Raw genomic sequence first — 16,393 nt, forward strand, 5'->3', positions numbered from 1 at the left:
GGGAAGGGAGCTGGAGGAATTCATTGAAAATAAGAGACAGGATCACCCATATAATACTTTCACAGTTCCTACCTAGAGAGCAAGTGATTAAGACCTTTGGAAAATGGAATACCATCAGCTGGGTCTGTGTTACTGGGCAGGCCAATACTCTAATGTTTAGAATGTTATAGGAAAAATATTGGTTAACTGATGGATATTTTTCCTTAAGTATATTTTACATCTTTTAATCATAGTGCGTTTATATTGTAGACGACTAAATGTGAACTCTCAAAACAAGTCAAAACTTTAGTAAAGTGTTAAATAGTGGTGTACTATTTTTGATGTAAACTTACTAAACTTATTTCTCATATAAACTTATTTCTTATAAGATTATATACATGGAAATGCTATTTGAGCCTGGAAGCTCTCACAATTGATATTGCACTTACGCCAACTGTGGGGTTTTATGCTCGTGGTTCAAAGAAGCTATATTTCTCTTTCTAAAATTGTGCCTATGTTAAGAGTATCAGTGCTAAAAAGAGGATTATCAGTTGTATAGAGAATTTAATGTTGATTGTACATTCTGCTTGGATCACCTGCCACCCTCCAAGATACATGCCCTGCAAGCTATTTGTAAGTTTGCTGACAACTGGTTTGTTGTCTGAAACCCCTGTGTTTTGGGGACAGGCACTAGTTTCCTATGGCTGTTGTGACAAGTCACCACAAACTTAATGGATTGAAAGAGCAGAGTGATTCTCTGATAGTTCTAGAAGCCACAGGCACAAATCTGGTTCACCAGCCCAAAGGCAATGTGTTACCAGCGCTCGTTTCTCTGGAAAACTCTGAGGAGACAACGTCTTTTCTTACCTTGTCCAGCTTCTAGAGGTTTTATTCCTTGCGTTTCATGGTTCATGGACCCTCCTTCCATCTTCAAAGCCAAGGACTTAGCATCTTCCTCTTTGATCACATCTCTCTCCACCTCCCTCTTACAAAGCCCACTGTGATTATACTGGGCTCACCTGAATAATTAAAGATAGTCTCCACATCTCACGGGCCTTCACGTCTTCACAGCTGCAAGTGCTTTTGCCACAGAAGGTGATACTCACAGGTTCCTGGGGTTAGGATATGGACATCTTTCAGGGTGATCGTTGTTCATGCTACTTCAGGATGCACACTGGGGGTGGGTGGAGTTGGAAAAGCTCTCTGCTGACATGTTTAGGTAGCTTAAGTATATATATTGAATGCTCAGTATATGCTCACCAAGGCACAGCCTGGACTTTCTACAGACATCAGCATCTGTAGGCAGGGCTGGCACTCACTGGCACACCTTGGTAGGCTACATCAGTACTTCTCAGCACCCGTGACAGGTCATTGCCCATGCCCAGGGCCATTTCAGTCAGAAGTGTCTGAGTAGAATTTATATCCACATACTCTGGCACCAAAGTCCATGAGTCGAACCACTCCACTCCAAGGCCGTTCTTGCCCCTCATCCTTTCGAAAGCAAAAGAGCTGCACAGAGACAGCAACAGACACTGGATCTTCATCTGAGGGCACTAAGAACCCCAGGTTGTTAGAGTTAGAAAGGATTTTATAGTTTATGTTTTCACTCAACTAATTTCACAGTGGAGGAATCCAAAGCCTTGAAAACAAGGAGTTAATCAAAACTGAGAGATTAAACGATTTGTTCAATGCTACACAGCTGGTGTAGCAACCTCACTGGGAACCCTCGTGCTCTTCTCACTTAGTCTAGGCAGGGAACATTCACTCAGCTCTCCACATCTCCATTTACGAACCAAATTGTGTCCCCATAAATTCACATGTCAAAGTCCCAACACCATGTAGGTCAGAATGTAATAATATTTGCAAGCATAGTCTTTAAAGGGACAATAAAAGCTACTTATAAGGCCTTTTTGGGGAGGGGGACTCATCCACAGGACTGGTCTCCTATTAAAAGAAAAAGAGACAGACATAGAAGAAAGGCCATACAGACACACAGTGAGAGAGAGCCCTCAGTAGAAAACAATTCTGATGACACCTTGATCTTGAACTTCTAAACCCTAGCACTGTAAGAAACTTACTGCTTCAACAACCAGTCTGTGGCATTATGTTATTGCAGAATGATTATAGGCCTTAGAAACTGTTTGGGCCAAACACAGTTGGCCCATGGTTCAATTTCTGGGATTTACCATAGAAAGAAGTACAGTTTTCTAAATAATTTCCTGGGGAGGATGGTAGGCTGCTTAGGATGCTCTCATCCCATGCCTGGGTTTGAGTACCAGCTCTGCTTCCAACTCCAGCTTCCTGCTAATGTGAACCCCAGGAAACAGCAGGTGATGGCTCAGATACTTGGGTCCCCGCCACCCATATGGGAAACCCAGACTGAGTTTTGGGCTCCTGGTTTCAGTCGGCCCAAAACTGGCTGTTTGTGGCTTTTGGGAAGTGAAGCCTAAGAGAAATATACAAAATACTGTTGAATTAAAGTTCCATGTTTCACTGCTGTTAAGTAGAACTGTACCAAATCAATATGGTAACTCATCTGTTTCATACTCCTTAGCAACATATACCTTTTACTGACTTAATATGAGAAACTTGTCATTTATTAAAGCTGATTTATTTGGCAAATAAAAATCTCTGGCTTTTTGAAGAAGGAAAGTTTGAGCATGAACCACTGCTTTATGCCCCCAATTCTTCTATTTGTATTCTCTAAGGCCCACGCTGCTTAATCCCCTCTGAAGTTCTTGAGGTCTCAGGGTGAAATGAGGAAATTATATGACTTCAGTCATTTGTCACATCAGGGATGTAGGGCACTATTGTTTTCAAACCTTGGAATGTTACAGATATTTGCTGGATGCTATCTTGACTTCCCTGAATCAATGAAATTTTAAGTGAAATGATCTCAAGATAACAAAACAGGAAAACAGCCTCATTGTAGAGGTGGATGAACCTAATTCCTTAACCTAGTGGAAACAAAATTTAAAAATGAAGGCACCCAGTCCATGTCATAGGGCATCAAGTGCCTTCAGTAGAGTGTTTCTGAAAGTTAGAAAAATAGTACTTTAAGCAGAAATGTGCATTTTGTTTTTTTAAAAGATTTATTTGTTTTTAAAGTTGGAGTTACACAGAGAGAGGCAGAGATGGAGAGAGAGGAATCTTCCATCCCTTGGTTTACTCCCCAGATGACTGCAATAGCTTGCTCTAGGCCAGGCCAAAGCCAGAAGCCAGGAGCTTCTTCCAGGTCTCCCATGTGGGTTGCATGGGCCCAAGGTGCATTAGCAGGGAACTGGATCAGAAGTGGAGCAGCCAGGATCTGAACCAGTGCCATTGTTGGATGCTTGCACACGAACAGCAGCTTTACCCACTACATCACAATGCTGGCCCTAAGAAATTTACATTTTATTTAAAAAATAATATAAATGATAGGAAGAACACCAATTCTATTAATAACGGAAGTTTATTAAATGCTTCATAGTAAAATATTGAGCCCATTCTATTACAATACACAGGCTTGATGATCTAACAAGCAACAGTGTGCCTTTAGTTGAGAGAAGCTCAGGATGCAAACAGGAGGTTGGGACTGTGGGGAGCTACACATACCAACATACCTTCCTTCTGCTCTTCCTCAACTGCAATACTGATATGCAGACGTGCTTAGACATTGGAAAAAACCTGTAAAATTTCCTGAGTATTTCATTATTAAACAATTCTGAGAATTGTTATCTTAGTTGAATGTGAAAATGTTTGATGGAAACATCCATTTCCATGTTTATTGTCTTCAATAACCAAGAACCACAATCTTAAAAACATACTACACAAGAAGAAAGTCTTTGGAGTTATCATAAGGCTTTCTAGCAGAAGGTAAATTTCAAGGCAGTTTATCAAGGACAATATTTTCTTGAACCACCAAGCTAGTGGTATATTAAGATAAAAAGAAAATGTCAAGGTTAGCTGATTAGTTTCTAAATAACAGTATATGAAAAATATTGGAGAGAAACAAGATGTGGGAATGAGTGGATATTAGATAACAGATGGCTAGAAAAAGGTAGAGATTAGTTAGCATTAACTAGTACATACTGTGTCTTCATTAGTCATCATTTACTTCACATTTATAATTACATCAAGATAACATTTCTACAAAATCTATAGGCTCATTCATTTTTCAAGTCAGTTTCCAAAGAATTTTTTTATTCTGAATAGATTAAGTTAAAACTAATAGCATTTTGATATTTATCCCTTATGTGTTTCTGGCATTCTCAGCCATCTGTTGATCACAAGGTTTCTTGGTAAAACATCACTAAAATAGTACTGATGCTGAAAAAATTACTACCTACCTAGAGCTTAGGATAGGGGTCACAATAAACTTAACCAATTCACAGTATTGTGCTCACACAAAGTAAACCAATGTAACCACTTTATATTATTTAGTTCACTTAAGTTCAGAGATTTCTCCTTTTAAATAATCTTACGTCATTCAGAAAATGACGTCCTAAGACTTGCACTTATACTGATTTTTAAATATACATTGAATACTTGCCCTGAATTTGGTACTTCTGGTTTATACTTTGGTACTTTATTTTCTTCATACTGGACAGTTCATTCTATAAATACACAAATCAATGAAAGAACGTAAAAAGTAAAGAAAAAGAGTTTCAATTTAGATACAAGTATTTTGTATTCCTATTAATAAAAGGGATCATGCTTTCAAAGGAATGCAAGAATAAAACCATATGTGATAATACAGAGTACTGCAGTCTTAAGCAATCCAAACATACAACCATCTCCATTACACAATGAAGCAGCCAGTTCTAATACACTACAAAACACTGGATTTAAAAAGCTTACAACCAAAGTTTTAAGAAGGAACCACCATTGAAAACAGTTTTAAAATATATATCCTTGTAAAATGACATATTTTTAAACATTAAAACCTCGTTTCAGAAGTTCCCCGCTTTAGGTTGTTACTCAAAAACTCATCATGTTCAAAGCTCAAATTGTTATGTGATCTTGAAATCATAAGAAGCTTCTCCTTATTGGTAAAGTCCTTTTTGATGGTAGCCTGGGGCACTAGCAACCGATCCATTGGGTCCTCTTTGTTCTCTAGTTTCACATACCCTTTGCTGTTGCTTCGATCCAGTCGAGGCCAACTTGGATGTTTACGCTGTTCTGCCTGAACCGTTAGAGTGGAGCGACCTCGTTCTAAGTCTAAGGATTTTGAGTGTGATGAGAGCAAATGCAAGGATGTATTAGATCCAAATTGTCTTCTAGCAGCCCCAGGAGACAAGAGCTGTCCAGCCCCAGGTCCCAGGGCCACAGAGGATTTGTACTGACTTGACAAAGACTCCCCAACAGAATTATTCCTTGGCAGCCCCATGCTGACTGGCTGGAAGGATTCATTGGCACTGGGCAGAGGGACCATAAGAGAATCCATTGACAAATTCCTTGACCTACTTTTGACATTATCAGCATCCTCAGTGATGTTATCAATACTGGGCTCATCAATAACACAGTTATTAAGTTTGATCACAGGCAATGTAAAAGCACTGATAGAAGATGACACAATTGACTTGGTTTCACACTTCTTAGGGCCACTGGTCTTATCGTCAGTTGTTTTGGAAGGAGCTGGATAGAGGCCAAAAACAGAGACAGCACTGTCAGAGAGCAGAGGAGGCATAAGTTGCCCAAAACTCTTGTTTTCATTTAGCATAAGCTCATCCTCCTCCACTGAACTGTCCATTCGAAAACCGCTCTGAAAACCTGAGAAAGACGCAATCGTATTTGCTGCCAATCTCGAAGCACAGGAGTTCCCATTCTGTAGTACTTCGGTTTCTCCCACCAAACCAGTGTACATGCCATTCATATGCTTTTGCTCCTTGATTCTCAGAGTGTGGATGTCAATGACTGTGGAATAGATATCCCTCATGTGTATGATTTTGGTTTCTTTGTCACGGTTTTCATGAAGGATGGCGTTAGCACAAATGAAGATGAAAATGCCAATTCCCATTGTGAAAGGGCCAAGCATTTTCATTTTATCAGAATGTAAGTGCTGCTCAAAGAAGTGCACCACCACGCCACCTTGGTTCCGAATGACCTGAGTTTCATTGGTTGACAATGTTGTTTCAGCATCGATGAAATGTTCTTTTTGGGGCCAATATCCAAGGACAGCCATTGCAATGCCAATAATGGAGATAAGCACTCCTAAAATGAGGAAAAACCCAGATGGTGAGTAAAGCCGGATTTTGCCACGAACAACCACGACATCAGCCCGGGGCCGCCGGCGGACAGGCTTCTTCTCTTGGGCAGCAGGTGTCGGGCTGAGGTTGACGTGATGCTGAGATCTAGCAGAGTCTTGCCTTTTCAAGGCAGCCAGGCCGGTTATCACGCCTCCGGTGGCTATCATTGCGTGGCCTTTTATTCTGAAAAGAAAGGAAGATGATCTAAATAGGTTTCTTGGGTATGAACATCAATTCACTTCACTTCAATTGCTTATATAGCATTATTATTGCTGTTTCATACAATGAAATGGGGGCAGAATAATATTTTTTAATTGATAGTTTTGGTAGTTCTTTTTTATTGACTAATGTAAAATTCTGGAGATTTCCTTTTTTGGGGCTTAATAAGTGTTTTATTCATTCTGAAATGGGAGTTCAAGGTATATTTTATTTAAATAATTTTATCACTTTTTATATAGAAAAGCCCTCTGGTCACAAGACTGACTCACACACATGTAGATGCACATACTTACACACATGCATCCACAATTATCCCTGTTACTCTAAAGAAATAGAAAAATCCAGAATATGTAACCAGCACCAAACAAACCCAAGGTTTACAAAGAAAATGCAAATTCTAGCAAGTCACAGTTCTGAGACATCTCTTGTGAAAGCCATCAATGAACTCCTACCTGCTACATTTAATTGTCTCTTCTCAAATTTCATCTTCCTTACCTCTCTGTTTCCATGGATATTACTGGCCTCTCCTTTCCTAAAATTCTCCCTTCCCTAGTCTTTTATGATACTAACACCTCCTGGCTCTACTCTGACTTGTCTGACCATTTCAGTTTGGCCTCTTCTTCCCTCACCGAAAAGTAGATCACCTCTCTCCTAGACCTGGAGTTGGCCATCTTCTCTTCTATCTCCCTTGGCATTCATATCTATTCCTACATCTTCCACTATTTCCTGTACGCCAATGAGTCCCAGCTCTGTACTTCAGAGCTTCAGGTGAGTTTCAGTTGCACATTTTCAGCACACATATACACTCATGCACCACCAGCAAAGTTGAACTCACCTCTACCACACACCAGCTACACCACTTGACCTGTCTGAATTTTTTAATGTGGTCAGGTCTCAGGCTTGCCTTTTTACAGTTAGCCATCTTTAACTCCCATTTTCCCCACACACACCTTTTCCTCTCCTCATCCAATCAGGCTCTAAATCCTAGAAACTTTCACTGTATGTCACTCAATTCCACCCTTCTCCTACCTGCTCTACCCAGCTGAGCCCAGATCTTATTAACTCTTAGCTAGACCATTACAACCTCCCAAGTTGTCTTCCAAACCCCAATTTCTTTTCCTTTAAAATCGAGCTTACACACAGATGGTAGACTAACTACCTCACGATGCAGCTCTGAAGTTGTTTGAGTGGAGTAACAGATAAAATATTCCCAACTACCTAGTAAAATTTAATCTGGGATTTCAGACATGACTGAGTTCCTCTCTAGTATTTCCTTTACCTGACATAAAACCAAAGCCCAATGAACACTCTATTCTGAACAGTTTCTGAGACTGCTATGAATGTTTCAACTCTACAAATTCCCTATTCCACTAGCACCTGTCTCCATAGACTGACATCTGGCTGGTCATCAAAGCTCATCTTGTACTTCTTTTGAAAGCCTTCTATGACTTTCTCACTACTTCTCACACAAGCTCTCAGTCCCTATGCATTTCAACCAGTTTTCTATGGCACTGGCCACATTATAATGTGTTAGCTCTTCCACTGTTTATGGTCAAACATCAGATTAATTAATATTTTTTATTATCAGAAGTATTCATTATAATATCTTGCACATAGCCAGTGTTTAAGAAATATTAGCTAAAATGATGAAAAGGAACAATTTCTTTTCTTGGAATTTCCTGCAGGACCATGATATTATCATACCAACCTTCCTACTGACAAATATGGAAAAACAGAACTAATATCCAAACAAAACGCAATACTTTGTGAGTTGGAAAATGTATCTGTCTTGATGGGTAATAAATAGTTCTCAAAATTCCAAATGTGGTTGATAGGAAATAGGATATTTTAAGACCCTCTGGTCTGTGGGGACCTTTAGAGAGGGTTTCTTCAGGGCATCAAATCTGATCCTTGCAGTATTGAGCTCTCCTTTTTAATTTCTATTTACGATTTCTGAGTTGTGTTTAAATAATAGAGTTGTGGATGGTACCTACAGTTTTAGTAAGCTGAAAAGTCAGTCCAGCCTTCAAGAGAGTTACAGAGGCAGAGCCAGAGACAGAGAGAGAGGTCTTCCATCCGCTCGTCCACTCTCCAGATGGCTGCAATGGCTGGAGCTGGGCTGATATGAAGCCAGGAGCCAGGAGCTTCTTCCTGGTCTCCCACATGGGTGCAGGAGCCCAATGACTTGGTCTATCTACTGCTTTCCCAGGCTATGGCAGACAGCTGGATCGAAGTGGAGCAGAAGGGACACGAACCGGTGCCCATATGGGAATGCCGGCACTACAGGCAGTGGCTTTACCCGCTATGCCACAGCAACGGCCCCATAAACTAAATTTTAACCCATGGTTCTAGTCTATGAAATTGATCAAAGTATACATACTAAAGTTAAGAACGTTGACTAAAGCAAAGCTCAGTGTCACCGCATATTTTCCTGAACCAAAACCAGTTCCAAATGTTTGAACAAAATGCTTAGATTAGATAGCAGCCTTCTAACCTGGTTATTTCCATATGGCAGGCTAAGGATTTAGTCTGAAATCCTTCTGAATAGAATGGAAACAAGGGCAAAAGCCTTTCATCTGGTTTAAAAGAAACCACAGTAAATTGCATTCCATAAAGATTTCTAGTCCTCTCCCACTTTTCAAAATATTTTCAATGAGTACTGCCATTTTCTATTCCAGAGACTGACAGAAGAACGGAAATTAGAAGAGAAAAAAAAATATCCCAAGGAAACTTGAAGATGGAAAAATTAAAAAGAGAGACGAATGACTGTATTTCTATGAAAGCAAACAAAGTAAGCAGGACAGACTAGATAGGAAGAAAAGCAAGGGTAGCTTAAAAGTGTGAGAATATATAGGAAACAAGGGGAGCAGAAAGCACTGTAGAGCAGTTGGGCAGTAAAAAATACTGTGGAAGAGAGACAGCAGGGTCGCACAATGTCTTCTGCCTGTTCAGGCCCAGAAAGGGACTCCAAACCTCTCAAGAATTAGCAGACACAAGTTTGGTCCCAAAGTCCTCCTTTAGATTCAAGGCAAACAAACACTATACAAGCCCATATTATTATGCAGGGTCCTGAACTAGACTTTGAGGGGAGAGCAAATGCGAGCACCTTCAGTCACTGCTTCAAAGAAATTGACATCTCATGAAGGAGCTCAAACACGTACATGAAACAGATTGAAGGCACTCCTGACGTACAAGTGCCTTTCCAACAGGCCTCACGCTGCAAGAGTGTTCACAGTCCAAAACAAGTGAAGAGCACCAGGGAAGGCCAAGGGAAGGAAGGCAGGCCTGGGAATGGGTGAGTGACCTGCTGTCTGCCCCCAGCGTGGCACTTCTGGAGGGAAGCCAGGGACCAGGGACGTGGGGCTGTAGGGGGAGGGCAGGGCCAGTCTTACTGCAGGCCAGTGCCATTCCTAAATGCTTGAGGTCTGCATTCACCCACAATATAGTGTGGCTAACACATAAACATCATTGGTGTTATTTTAGGAAAACAAGTATCAGTTAGGAGCTAGAAGCAGCAATTGAGGGAATGATGTCAGAAAACAACACGAGGATGCCAGAGGCAGTGTCACAATCAGAAGCCATTGTGAGACCGCCAAGGCCAAGGGGGAGGGAAGCCATGGGATTCTGCAACTTCCAACTGGCACAGTGTCCAGGACATGCAAACCAGTCCACACCTGCCTTTTCATACATGCTTCAGAGCCACATCTCTTCCATCCTACTCTTTGATCACTGTTCTGCTTTTGTTGTGTGTCTTCCTCTGTATGGGAGCACAGGCACCCTGCCGACTAGTCTCCTTCTTGTAACAAATTGCACTGTTCTTCTAAGGTTTGATAGCAATCAGTCCTGATAGTAGTAATAGCTAACCCCTACTGTTTACGTCAGACACTGTTCTGAGTGCATTTGATATAAAAAAAAAAACACTTTTATTCTCATAACAATCGTGGAGGTAGTGTAATAGTTATGATTTCTATTTTACGGATAACAAAACTAAGGCTCCAAGAGGTTAGGTAACTGGCTGACAGCTGCCTTTGTTCCTACAGAATACGAGAAGAGGATGGAGTCCAAATTTACTTTTCCTTGAGGTTTGCTTTCCTTTTCTTTCTTACTCTGATTTCTGTTCCCATCCTATATCAGAGCCTAAAGAATGCACTCTACCTTAAAGACTGTGACTGTGGGTCAAAGCAACTTCCTGCTCCTAAGCCACAGAAACTACCTGAGAAAAGCCATGAGGGGTACAGAGGGATGCAGGCCTGATCTTGGGTGAGCATCTGGCCTCTCACATCTGCTTGTGTCTCCTTCAATATCTGAATCGGTTGCCTCAGAACAGACCAGTCTTCATCTTCTCCATACCACATCCCTGCTCTTCGCTCCCCACCACCCCGACAGGACAGGATCTCATCCTATTTCCTCAAAGACCCAACTGAAGAACTTTACTGAAGCTCACTTTGTCAATGTGCACCCAGAGGTTTTGCGTATCAATCTCTTTGGATCCAGAGTCTGTCTCCCAAAATTGTGTTGTCTTTCTAAGTTTGTGTTCATCTGCAGATACAAACCTGACAGACCCTGCTCAAATGCTTAGTAATTGAAGAAAGCAAATAGCAAACCCCTGTGGTCTTCTAGGCAGTGTTAATTTATTTGGAAATTAATTCATGAAATTCATAGAAATGGTAATTTGCTACTAAAGTAGGTATAGGAACAAATTATGTTTCCTACCCGGAAGAACAGAATGATCTGCAGGCATTTTTCTTTTCTTTTCTTTTTTTTTTTTTTTTGATGAGGCCATTCAACTAGTTATAAATAAATCTAATAGGAGGGACAGCAACACTCAATGTTCCCTGAATCTACAGGAACAAATCATGACTTTCTCAAAAGCCAAGGTAAAAGACAAATATGCTATAATCCTCTTTTGAGAATTTTTAAAAATAGTTTCAGTTAACTTTTGGCTACATATTGATCAGCTTTTTTTTCCATTCCCAGTGCTCATAATACAGCCACAACGTCCCTATTCACTAGCATCAAGATTAGCAGCTTAAAATTTTGCAAAACGTACCTGCTTCCTCACTGCAGGAACCAGGACACTGGTGGGCTATCTCCAGGCTGTTGCCTCCTTGCATGCATCTGAAATTCATCACCAACCTTGCAAATCATCTGCAGGAATTCAATCCTGTTCTCACCAGAGGGATGTAGACTCTTGCCCTCACTCAAGCACTCTGATACTGACTCTGGCACCTTGGACTCACTTCCCTCTGACTCACGTCTCGTCCACCCTTTTCAGCCAAAAGCTCTTTCTCCTCAACTCAGGGATTGCTGCTTTGTGTGTCACATGTATTATACTAGACCATACACGACCCACTCTAATCTTCAGGCTTAGCCTCTCCTATTCTTGCTCTGCTAATAGTTTTTAAAGCCCTGTCGTTGTCCTGTACCCTTTTTAGAGGCTTAAGGACATTCTGGAATTTGTTTTTCAGGGCACTAATCCAGACCAGTTTTTAATATTCTCACGCTCCTGGAAGTGCTTTTTTTTTTTTCTTTTCCCTGTATTTAGGTCCTCTTGTGACCACACTGACTTACTATTCTGATCACATGTCCACATACATCAAGCATGATTTACATACATATCTTGAAATAATAGTGATTAAATAGACTACCAGAGTACAGAGACTTTAGAAGTCCTTGAATCTAGACATTCCTTTTAGGCAATTTAATAACTGAGAATGTCTTCTAAGATCAAACAATGAACTAAGGGAGAACAGAGTTAGAATTCTAATTGTCAGATTCCCATCCAATATCCACTGTTGGTTACCTGTTCCTTTTTTTTTTTTTTTCTATTGATTTTCTGGGTAGTTCAGGACCTATTAGTTGGCCTGGAATGTAATAAATGTTCAGTGAGTATTGTTGACTCAAAACTGACTTGATGAATTCTTGAATATGATTGAAATGTGTTAGGCATGAGGGACACAAAGTTTAATAAAATCTGGCCCTTGATTTCAAGGAATATGGAGTCCAGTGGTAAAGCACTCAAAGAAAACATATAAAATAAAACGAACTAACAGCTATGATGGAATTATGAGTTTGCCACAGAATGCTCTTCAAAACTGAAGGAATCAGGGGAGACTTCCAAGAAGTGGTATCAATTAATGGAGGTTTTGTGCATCAGTAGGAGTCTACCTTGCAGAAAGGGTTTAATGTGTTTTTGTTTCTGATTGTTTGACAAGGTCCTGAGATTTTCCTATGATTTTCTATCAGCTTCACAGTTGAAGTGTACCTATTATTTTAAATGTATTTAATATCCTCTTATTTATACATTGGAATTTTTATCCTTATCAAAGGGTTTGAAAGCTCACCAGAATATGAAACTATCTTCCAAAAGGAAGTAAAATTAATCTATGCCTTCAAGACCAAACAAAAACATTATATAAAAGCCCCATGTGGTCTCTAGAAATGTGACAGATGGAAATATTTTCTGTTCAAGCTAGAACAGTTTTAGGACTTTCTTCCCAGTAGAGACATTTTAAACTTTCAGAGTAGGATTTTTAATCTATATTTTCACAAGAGTTGAGAAAGAAAATTCCTATGGGTGACAACTAGTTCCAATAATACAATGTTTAGAGTAAAAACAGGGGCAGGCATTTGTCCTAGCAATTAAGATGACAGGTTAAGATGCCCGCATCTCATATCAGAATGTCTTGGTTTGAGTTCCTGTTTCCAATCCCAATTTGAGCTCCTTGCTAATGCACAGCTTGGAGGCAGTAGTGATGGCTAAACTGTGTTCCTGCAGCCACATGGAAAGCCTGAATTGAGTTCATGTTCCTGGTTTGGGCTTGGCCCAGCCCCAGCCATTGCTGACATTTGAGGAATGAACTAGCAACAGGAACTCTGACACACACTTATAGCATCAACTTCTTCATCTGTAAGATGCATATACCAAAACCTGTAGGTTTGCTGTAAAGCAAATAAGACAATGAATGTAAAGCACCACTCAGTGTCTGGCTATTAAGGTCTACATCAGAGGTCGTCATTGTGGTGTAGCAGTAAAGCTGCCACCTACCAACTCTGGTGTCCTGTATGGGTGCCTGCTGGTGTCTTAGTTGCTCCACTTCTAATCCAGCTCCCTGCTAATGGCCTGGGGAAAGCAAAGAAGATATCCCAAATGTTTGGGCCCTTGCTACCCACGTGGGAGACCTGGATTAAGCTCCTGGCTCCTGGATTTGGCCTGGCCTAGCCCTGGCCATTGTGGCCATCCAAGTGAACCAGTGGATGGAAGATTTCTCTCTCTCTGAGTCTCATCCTTGCTCTGTAATCCTTTCAAATAAATAGTTTCTTTTAAAAAAAAGTTTACATAAGTTACATCAATTTTGCCTAATTATAAGGATTTTTAAGGTGAATATAAAATACTAAATTCTTAAGTTCTTATTGAACTCTCATTTATATTATTAATTATTCCATTGCTCATATAGGCCAATATCAAATATATTTATTTTTAATTCACTTTTAGATTTGTTTTCCATTTTGAGTGGTATCACATTTAATCAAATTAGTATTTCCATTGGTATTACATTCATCATGTGCAACCATCATCGTAATCTATCTCTTTTTTAAGGTTTTTTTTTAACTTTCATTTAATAAATAAAAATTTCCAAAGTACAGCTTTTGGATTACAGTGGCTTTTTCCCCCCAGTAACTTCCTCCCACCCGCAACCCTCCCATCTCCCACTCCCTCTCCCATTCCATTCACATCAAGATTCATTTTCAATTATCTTTATATACAGAAGATCAATTCATTATGTATTAAGTAAAGCTTTCAACAGTTTGCACCCACACAGAAACACAAAGTGTAAAGTACTGTTTGAGTATTAGTTATACCATTAATTCACATAGTACAACACATTATGGACAGAGATCCTACATGGGGAGCAAGTGCACAGTGACTCCTGTTTTTATTTAATGAATACAAGAGTCTTTAAAAGTCCCTAAAATGCATATTATGAAGCAACTATGCATGGATTTCAATTTTTTGGCACCAAAGCAAATTTATCTCTTTTTTTTTTAAAGATTTATTTATTTATTAGAGAGGTAGAGTTATAGACAGAGCGAAAAACAGAGAAAAGTCTGCCATCTGATGGTTCACTCTCTAAATGGCCACAATGGTCAGAGCTGAGCCGATCTGAAGTCAGGAGCTTCTTCTGGGTCTCCCATGTGGGTGCAGGGGCCTAAGCACTTAGGCCATCTTCCACTGCTTTCCTAGGCTATAAGCTGAGAGCTGGATCGGAAGAGGAGCAGCCGGGACTCAAGCCGGTGCCCGTATGGGATGCCGGCACTAAGGTGGAGACTTAATCTACTATGCCACAGCGTTGGTCCCAAAATTTATCTTTTAATTTCATTTTTTCCACAATTTTTTGAGATCTCATCATATAATAAGTTAAATAATTTAATCATGATTCACTGGATAGGAGAGATAATTATAACTACAAGTTTGTACTGGGGTTTAGAATGAAAAACAGTATGAATACTGTCATATCATCCAGCAATGCCACTACTGGGTATATAACCAAGGGAAATAAAAATTACTCCATTAAAAAGGCATCTGTACTTCCATGTTCATTGCAGCAGTATTCACAGTATCCAAGAAATGGATATAACCTACATGTCCCCCCACTAATGAATGGATAAATATGGTAGATATACATAATATAATGCTATCCAGCCATTAAAGAAATGGATGAAATCTTGTCATTTGCAAAAACATGGATGGAAATGGAGGTCATTATGTTACATGAAATAAGCCAAGTGCAGAAATGCAACTACTGCCTGATCTCCTTCTTACGCAGCATCGAAACAAAAATGTTCTCACTGAAGTTAAGAGTATAATGGTGGTTACATGCTTGGCAGGGAAAGGGAGCAGGTTAGGATGGGGAGAGGATGATCAATATGTACTATGTCAGACAGAAGTAAGAAGTTCTGGTGTTTTTCATAACAGTAGGATGACTACAGATAATGATAATCGTACTGTATATTTCTCTATTAAAAGAAAAAAATCTAGAAGAAAGGATTTTCAATGTTTTCATCTTAAGGAAATGTTCTATGTTTGAGGATATATGTATGTTTACCCTAACTGGACATTATGCAGTGTGGACACAAGTAGAAATGTCAGTCACAGGTACCCCATAAATATGTACAATTCTATCAGTTAAGAAAAAGAAACAAACTTAACAAAAAGGAGTCTGTGTATTTTAGTAGCAAAAGTATTAATAATTTTGTAGATGCAAAGAAAAATATAGTTTTATATAAGAAAGACAGTTGGGAGACACAGTGTAGAAAGAATAAAGCATGGTTTTCCTTCTGCTTCTTTTCATTCCGTTTCTTTAGATCTGGAGACTTGTCTTGTGACAAACAAGGTAGGAAAACCCAAACACAGGGGCCAGCACCATGGCTCACTTGGTTAATCCTCCGCCTGTGGCGCTGGCATCCCATGTGGGCACTGGTTCTAGTCCCAGTTGCTCCTCTTCCAACCCAGCTCTCTGCTATGGCCTGGAAAAGCAGTGGAAGATGACCGAAGTGTTTGGGCCCCTGCACCCAAATGGGAGACCAGGAAGAAGCTCCTGGCTCCTGGCTTCGGATTGGCGCAGCTCTGGACGTTGCAGCCATCTGGGGAGTGAACCAATGGAAAGAAGACCTTTCTCTCTGTCTCTCTCTCTCACTGTCTGTTACTCTACCTGTCAAATAAATAAATAAAAATCTTTAAAAAAAAAAGAAAACCCAAACACATTCATCTATGTTTTTAGTTATCTTGATGTGATTGCAGCAAACGGATGAGTAATCTGATCAATTCAGCAAATCTCATTCTGTTTCCATTGGGAAACTTGGGCCTAAACAGACTAAAAGAAAAGAGAAACATAGGGTCTGGGGAAATGGGGCAGAGAAAATGCCATAAGGGTGACAGAATGTGAAAATCTGCAAAATGTTAATTC

The 16,393-nt window shown here is 40.0% G+C and overlaps 1 protein-coding gene across 3 annotated transcripts in view; it reads right to left on the bottom strand.

Annotated features, from left to right (window-relative positions):
- Nucleotides 1-3,411: 3,411 nt before the first annotated feature.
- Nucleotides 3,412-16,393, bottom strand: part of TMEM200A (transmembrane protein 200A) — an 89,456-nt gene continuing 76,474 nt past the window's right edge. For all 3 annotated transcript variants that reach the window (XM_008263498.5, XM_008263497.5, XM_089332690.1), the window contains one exon: nt 3,412-6,389. In XM_008263498.5, the coding sequence (XP_008261720.2) occupies nt 4,898-6,373 (1,476 nt within the window). In that variant the 5' untranslated portion in view covers nt 6,374-6,389 and the 3' untranslated portion in view covers nt 3,412-4,897. The remainder of the gene's footprint in view (nt 6,390-16,393) is intronic.

The sequence above is a fragment of the Oryctolagus cuniculus genome, chromosome 5 (genome assembly GCF_051225735.1).
Source record: "Oryctolagus cuniculus isolate XC-2025 breed Fujian yellow rabbit chromosome 5, ASM5122573v1, whole genome shotgun sequence".
Lineage (NCBI taxonomy): Eukaryota > Metazoa > Chordata > Mammalia > Lagomorpha > Leporidae > Oryctolagus > Oryctolagus cuniculus.